We start from the raw sequence: 8486 nt of genomic DNA, 5'->3' as shown, positions 1-8486 counted from the left end.
ACAACTCTAAAGGTCAGCAGTTTTATAACCTGCAGCCATACCCTTCAGGGATGAAGTGGAATGTCCTGTGCTCAACTGACACAGGGAGAAAGGAGAGAAATGGCCTTATGCTAGTCCCTCAAGATACGGATGGGTGAGCCATGGCCTCAAGGCAGCTCCTCCAAAGACTGTCTATCTCCCTTAGTTTCAAGAGAAATTAACGAGGCTTTCAACCAAGACTTGGGTCATAAGTAACCTAACTGGAGATATGCACGTCTTCAAGACAGAGGTAGTTCCTTAGATGCTAATTAAATATGGCCAGTTTAGGCATTCTCCATGGAATTCCTAGGTAGTGCAAGTGGTTAACACGCTGCTAACCAAAAGGGTGGAGGCTCAAGTCTACCCAGAGGCACCTCAGAAGAAATGCCTGGTGATCTACATCTGAAAAACCAGCCATTGAAAACTCTATGGAGCACAGTTCTATTCTGATGCACACGAGGTCACCATGAGTCAGACTCCACAGCAATGTTTTTTTTTTTTAGCAAGTGCCTGGCACTTAAGCAAGCACTCACTAAATGTTAGCTGTGAATATAATGGTAAAGGTGCTAATCTTGGCTCTCAAGGACTGTCTTAGGTCATTTCTGGTAACGTCCTTACTAAGGTAACATGACACACATGGGGTCACTGACCATGAGCCAGAAATGACTTGATAGCAACTGGAAAAAGGCATTCTTGGTAGTCCAAGGAAACCCTGGTGGCGTAGTGGTTAAGTGCTACAGCCGCTAACCAAGAGTCGGCAGTTCAAATCCACCAGGCGCTCCTTGGAAACTCTATCGGGCAGTTCTACTCTGTCCTATAGGGTCGCTGTAAGTTGGAATCGACTCGACGGCAGTGGGTTTGTTGTTTTTTTTTTTTTGGTTTTGGTAGTCCAAAGGACAAAAAAGAAGGAGGGAGGAACGGAAGAGCCTAAAATATATAGAACTCATTGATACAGTAACTTCAAAGGTCAGGAATTGATTTGGGGAGGGATTGGTGCAATTGGTTGCAGGAGGGTACAGGTATTCTGTGTCATTCCTTGGTGGCGTCCAGGGAGAAGGTGGTGGTGGCTAAAAAAGGAGATGGAAGGCAGACACCAAACCAGCAAGCTAACAAGCCTGTCTCCTTGTTTCCTAAAGGCCTTCAACTTCTGCCCAATGATGCTACCCATAAAAAAGAGGCTGTTGCTGTTTCTGGTTTCCCAGATGGTGATCTTCGCTCTATTCTTCCATCTGTACAGCTACCACCTCAGCTCTTTGCCTTCGAAGGAGGATCCCAAGCCTGTGCACGTGTTAATACTGTCTTCATGGCGCTCAGGCTCTTCCTTTGTGGGACAGGTTTTTGGGCAGCACCCAGATGTCTTTTACCTGATGGAGCCTGCCTGGCACGTCTGGATGAGCTTTACACAAAGCACTGCCTTGAGGCTGCACATGGCAGTGCGGGACCTGGTACGCTCTGTCTTTCATTGTGACATGAGTGTCTTCGACGCCTACATGCAACCTGGTCCCCGGAGACAGTCCACCCTCTTCCAGTGGGAGACCAGCCGGGCCCTGTGTTCCCCACCTGCCTGCAACATCATCCCACCAGGTAAAATCATCCCCCAGGCTCACTGCAAGATTCTATGCAATCGACAGCCCTTTGAGATGGTGGAGAAGGCCTGCCGCTCCTACAGCCATGTGGTGCTCAAGGAAGTGCGCTTCTTCAACCTGAAGTCTCTCTACCCCCTGCTGAAAGACCTGTCCCTCAACTTGTACATTGTGCATCTGGTCCGGGACCCCCGGGCTGTGTTCTCTTCCCGAGAGCGCACCACATTGGAACTCATGGCTGACAGCCGCATTGTATTAGGGGAGAAGTGGAACCAAATCAAGGAGGAGGACCGGCCTTACCACGTGATGCAGACCATCTGCGAAAGCCAGCAAGAGATCTTCGAGGCCATCCGGCTCTTGCCCAAAGCCCTGCAGCAGCGCTACCTGCTTGTGCGCTATGAGGACCTGGTCCGAGACCCCCAGGCCCAAACTTCCCGAATGTATGACTTCGTAGGGCTGAAATTCTTTCCCTGGCTCCAGACTTGGGTGCAAAACATCACCCAAGGCAAGGGCATGGGAAAACACGCTTTCCACACAAATGCGAGGAATGCCCTCAATGTCTCCCAGGCCTGGCGCTGGGCCTTGCCTTTCAAAAAGGTTACTCGAGTTCAGAAAATCTGTTCTGATACCATGAATTTGCTAGGTTACCGCCACGTCCTGTCTGAGCAACAGCAGAGAAACCTGTCACTGGATATTCTCTCTACCTGGATCCTCTCTGACCAAGACTATCATGAGGGTTGAGGTGGCTCTGCCCCAACCCAGGACCAACCTCAGCCACATTAAATGAATGCTTCTGAGCCTTGACTATGTCTCTGTAGGTATCCATGTGAGCATGAGTTGTGCCCCACACATGCTCAAGCACAGAAATCTTTGTGTCTGTATTCATGTCTAAAAAATAGACTCAGGGTAAGGAACTCAATAATAAAACTTAAAACAGAGAAATAGAGACATCAATCTGTAAATGATGACAATGTCAAAACAATAAAAGAGGGAATAAATGGTATAGGTATAGAGCTTTCAAACGGAGAGAAAGTCAAGGCAATAGCAAGTAATAAAAGACTGGTTCAAACTTAGGAAGATAAGAGTAAACTTCAAGGTAACCACAAAGTTAAGAAATCTACTCATGAAAATAAAAAAAGAAAAACAAAGTCTCAGTAAACATAAAATCTGTAATAACGAAAGAAAAGAACAGAAAACAGACTCAGAAACCAGTGAAACAGTGGTGCTGCCTTGCTCCTGTCTTAGCCTTCCTATTGGTGGGTACCTCATAGACTTCATGGCCTGGAGAGTGTTAGGCACCATACAGTACCAGAGGAGTAAATCCATAAACCTCTGCCCACATCTTGGCAAAAGGGAGGAACAGTAAGAACCAGGGCAACGGCCCTCCCACCAAAGAGCTCATCCCTAGATTCCACAAGGATGTGAACTCAACCCTCAAAGCTCCCAGTGGATTCAAGGAAGGGAGTAAGAACAGCGTGGGAGGCTTACCTGTAAGCATGGCCGTCACAACAAAATCTCTGCAAAACAGAGCAAGCTATTCAGTTTATGGGGTGGCTGGGCCCAATGTGGAAGTCACTTCCCCTCAGTGTTTTCTTACCACACATAGAAGACTTTGACCTGTGAAGCTCTTATCCATTAGCATTAAAATTTCCAATGAAGACTGTTTGGAATGTCTTCTTTCAAGCTTCCTAATTACTAGTAGTGAGTGCTCATTTTTGTGGGGTCCTAGCCTAAGAACATCATCATCTTTATAGATTTTTTGGGACACTTTTGCAATTGTCTATTACCCACATATACCAAAAAAAAACTTCCTATAACGATGTTTAGTATCAGGTGAACTAAATCTGGTTGAACTGGCAGAAAGTAGACAATCAGCAACAAAGCCCTTTCTTTCTTGTGTGAGGCATCAGTTGTAATAATGCTATATGCATCACCCTGAGGACTGGGAAGAGTTCTCTTTTATTCTGATTCTTCGGCCAAAGGACCTCAGTTCTCATAAGGTGCTATTTAGCTTTTCCTGATCACCCTTCCCTAACAAGAAAAGTGGTTTCTCCCAGTCTTTGCAGCAGTTCCTAGATCTAGTTGTGCACCAGAAACACCTGGTGTTGAGGAGGGGAAGGGCGCAGGGGCGTCTTAAAATGCATATTGCCAGGACCTTCCCCAGGTTTGCTGTAATTGAAATCTCCCAGGGTGGAGCCTAGGACTCTGTTCTTTATCAAGCGATCCTGGTGATTCTTCCACAGCCAGCCCGGCACTAATACACACTGCATTTGGGCAGCAACACTATTCAACTGATGGCTCTGACAGGTGCCTGTTCAAGGCATACCGAGAGTATGTAGTCACTGAAGCCGTCCTCATCCCCAGGTTGGAAGGAATAGGAAGGCCTAGAACTTGACCTCCAGAATTCCATGAACCCTCATTTGTTTAATATCTCACTTTGTCCAAGCCTAAGAGATGCTGTCACTTCATCTTTTGTATTCATTATCACTTTCGACACGCTTCTCATTTCGTAATGCAACCTCAGTGTCAGGTCAGAGTCCTCCCACTTGATTCTGCTGAGTAGCTCTAAAGAAGCTAAAGTAGCTACTTCTGCCAGGAGGGTCTGTTGAAGTTAATTTACACTTTTTTTTTTTAAAGGAGCAAATTTATTCTAATATCCAAACCCAAGCCACTCTAAGAACTCCTCAAGAGCTTAGGATCTCCTAGCCAAATGCTTCTTGCCTCTACAAGAAACTATGAAAGAGGAAAATTTCCCCAACACAGAGCAGCAAGAGATGGCGCAAACAAAGTGAAGGGGGCCCGTGAGGGGGCAGACAGTGATAGAGTTGACCATCTCTGATTTTTCCTCAAAATTCCAGCCTCTGCCTGAATTATTTTAAAGTTAATATCTTCCTTTTAGAACCATCTCTACATGATGCTGAAGCAGTTCAGGGCTGTCTGTTTGTCCTCCGACAGGACCCTCCCCCCAGTCCTCAGACAAGGAAAGAGACTAAGCCACATGGAAGTCTCAGGATCTTATTCAAGATCTACTTCAAAGCAGCTTTAAATTTCCTATATTCAATGGCTCAGACAGCAGGAAGAACATTAGGTCCGGACATCTAATAGCCGCCCTCTTGAAGGAGAGTTTACACTGTCTGATACAGTAGCTACTAGTTGCATGTGGTTGTTTAGATTTAAATCAATTAAAATTAATAAAAAATTTAGCTCCTCAGTCGAACTAGCCATGTTTCAAATGCTCAATAGCCACATGTGGCTAGTGGCTACTGTATTAGACGGTACAGCTATAGATCATTTCCATCACCACAAGAAGTTCTATTGGACACCTCTGGTCTAAATTCATTTTTATTTGAGTGTAACATATCTAACTGTGAAAGCCTACCCCCCCAAAATTTTTAAATAATATATAATTATAATATGATGACATTTTAATATTGCCTAAGAATACATGGAGTGTAAAATCATGTTAAATAACCTATTAAAAATCTGACCTCGTGTTGAATGACACTTCAGTGAGCACTGGAACAGTCCCCAACTGACGCATTCAGGTGGCTGGCACTGGATTCAGTGATGTGCATGGTAGGACACTCAACTGTGGCTATGGGAAGTCTGGGGAGCTGAGAATGGTGTGGAGTGTATAGGACGGCATTCTACTCAACATCCTTTCTGATTTGGAGACGTCTGTTCCATTTGCGAACCCCAGCAACAGAAAGGCATTTCTGTGCCTCCTCATTCAACTTAGCTGCATGGGGTTTAAGGGTGAATGTGATCTAAATTTCTCAGAGCTAGTATTCGGGTTTGGAGCACGAGCTTCAGAGTAAGCATAATGTCTAGAGTAAACATAGTGGCCCAAAACGCCTAACTGGAGGACCACATACGGACCTCACGTGCTTCCTGGCATCTGAGACATTGAATATAGGAAATTTAAAGCCGTCTCAAAGTCGATCTTGAATAACACTGAATATAGGAATTTAATAACCAAGCTGGGAAACTGCTGCAAGCCCTGCCCTTTGGGGGCTCTCAAAATTTCACAATACGTTTTAGAGAGTGAGAGTGAGATAGTTTTTGAAGTAAAGGGGCTTAAACTGTAATTTAGCTGTGTTACTATCTATAGTTACTACATAGTTTCATTTTCTATGTAGTAAAAACAATCACTGCTTTTAATAAGTCTTAATCAAAAACTATTCTTTTTCAACTTACGAATAGCAGTTACAGAGAGATGGAAATGAAGAGTCAACTTCTGTTTATTTTATGCAAAAATCTGTCATTGTATTGTCTGTGATATGTTTCTCAAAAAATTGTTCATAATTCATTGTGTGATTTAAACTCAAGCTAAATATAAATTAATTTTCCTGGCTGTATATATGTTATCACAACTCTATTGAATTACTTTTGCAGAAGTGGCAAAGCAAAATTAAAAATGAGTATATGTGAGGGAATAGGCCAGTTAACAATAAACCTCCGATAAGCACTAGTTGAGGATCCCCAGTACACCTAGCAAATCTATCAAGAGCTATGCCTCTCTTATACATAAGCCTCCCTGGTCATTCAGAGGAAGCTTATTTGTTTTTAATATAGTATTGAGGAGAAAGTAGTACAAATAACCAGAATACTAAGATTTGAATGTAGCATTCAGCTAAAGCATTTCTTCATTTGTTCAACATATTTAGTGGGCATCAATAAGGTACAAAGCATTAGCGTACTTTGCTGCTAACCAAAAGTTTGGAAGGTGAAGTCCACCCAGAGGCACCTCAGAAGAAAGGCCTGGCAATCTACATCTGAAAAACCAACCATTGAAAACTCTATGGAGCAGAGTTCTACTCTGACGCACATGGGGTCACCATGAGTCAGATTCCACGACAACTGTTTTTCATTTTTTGTTTATTAGCAAGGGCCTGGCATTGAAGCAAGCACTCACTAAATGTTAGCTGTGAATATCATGGTAAAGATGCTAATCTTGGCTTTCAAGGACTGTCTTAGATCATGCTTGGTAACTTCCTTACTAAGGCAATGCTTAACAGCAGAGCATAGGCCCTTTATGGCAGTTTCCGATCATAAGATATGATTAGGAGATTGATACTCTCTGAGCTTCTAGATTCTCTTTATCAGTGGTTCTCAACTCAGGGTGATTTTGCTCCCCAGGGGAAATCTGGCAATGTCTGAAGACATTTTTGGTTGTCACAACTGGGGGCAGGGTGCTACTGGCATCTAATGGGTAGAAGTCAGAGATGCTAAACATCCTACAATGTACAAATGCACAGAAGCCCCCAAAACAAAGAACTGTTTTTGCTGTTGTGCACCATCGAGTTGATTATGACTCATAGCAACCCTACAGGACAGAGGAGAACTACCCCATAGGGTTGACCTGACCTCAAACATTCATAGTGCAGCTGTTGAAAAGCCCTACCGCACCTAAACCAGGGGTAAGAATAAAGGGCTGATGGCTCAAATAGATTTCTCCGCCTGAAAAGCAAAAATCCTGCCTTGAGCCTTGAACAGGCTGCCAGCCCAAGCATCCTAATTGGGGCGATGTCTTAACCAGGGCTCTTTTGTTACCCATTCAAGCCATCTCACAAAGAGCCTGAGAAGGGGAAGTGAAGTGCAGCCAGGTTTCGTAGATTGGTTACTTACTGGCCAATCTGAGCCCACCCTAATTTACTCAGCTGTGGCCAAAAGAGAAATGGGTTGAAAAGGCAGAACATGATCATTTAGGGCCTCAGGGACTATGGGCAGGGCAAATGAAGCCAGAAGAAAATGTGCTAGGCAAATGAGTTGCCTACTATCTGGGAAGACAGAAATCATTCATGAATGTCAAAAAGTTCTATGGGATCCACAGGACTCAGACCAGTGTTTCTCAGGCTTTTTTTTTTTTTTTTTTTTCCATTACCAATCCCCACCCCAAAGGAGCCTTTTTAGACATTTTTTCCTAATTGTCCTCCCCCATGTCATTTTAATAACACAGATATGCCATATATCTCTTTATGTACTATGGCTCCTTTTTACTGTCCCCCAAGAACAAATTTTTAACCCTTTGGGGAAAGTATCACCTGATATTGAGAATGCATGATTCAGACCACTGTCCCTAATATTTTTAGCTCCTTTCCCAGTCCCTCTCCTTTTTTCTTGACATATCTTTTCATTTGTCATACCCCCAAACCACCTCCTTGCTTCTGCCAACAATAGCTGTAACTTTTAATTAAATATAATTAAAATAATGCACATGAAAGCACTTTGTAAACTTAAAGGCCTATGAAAATGTTGATTATTATTAGTATTAAAATAATAATACCAGTAACTCTGACTGCCCCCTCCCTCCCTGCCCTAATCCTAATCATTTGGGATGGTCATTGACCCTGCTTTTCTTGCCAGTTTTCAAGTTGGCTCCTTATGGTTCCGAAGAACAATAAGGAAGTTGATTTTTTTTTAAAAGTTTACACAGGAATTTATAGACACTACAACAAATACTTAGAGTAACTATTCATAAAGAATGAGGAATATTAGAAGGTGTTAGCTACTACTCCACCCTAATTAAGGTGGATTTAAATGGCTAACTAGAGGTGATGTAAACATGTTGACTGTGAAAAGGAATAAAGGGCCCTATTCTTTTATGCAAGGGTAAGGTGAATGGACGGAACCCTTGATTACTTACCTGATCCATCACATACCAAACTATGAGGACTTAACAAATGCACCCCGCTACACACACATAAAGGCATTCTAGATGCAAATAAGCTTGAAAAACTTGATTACACAAAATTAATATTTTCTTAAATCTAAGACCCTCAGAACCTCAAATATGTTTATATGGATATTAAGGAAACAGTAGAGTATACAACAGTTCTCCCAAACTTACTTGAGCAGGGAACAACTTTTTTCTCAATATACCTA

The 8486-nt window shown here is 43.1% G+C and overlaps 1 protein-coding gene across 1 annotated transcript; it reads left to right on the top strand.

Moving 5' to 3' along the window:
- The first annotated feature begins 1172 nt into the window (after nucleotides 1–1172).
- On the top strand, nucleotides 1173–2342 carry CHST4 (carbohydrate sulfotransferase 4). Its single transcript, XM_049864760.1, has one exon. The coding sequence runs from the start codon at nucleotides 1173–1175 to the stop codon at nucleotides 2340–2342; it is 1170 nt and encodes a 389-aa protein (XP_049720717.1).
- The last annotated feature ends 6144 nt before the right edge of the window (nucleotides 2343–8486 follow it).

Source organism: Elephas maximus, chromosome 21 (assembly GCF_024166365.1).
Source record: "Elephas maximus indicus isolate mEleMax1 chromosome 21, mEleMax1 primary haplotype, whole genome shotgun sequence".
NCBI lineage: Eukaryota > Metazoa > Chordata > Mammalia > Proboscidea > Elephantidae > Elephas > Elephas maximus.
This window is presented reverse-complemented; position numbering and strand designations above follow the sequence as displayed.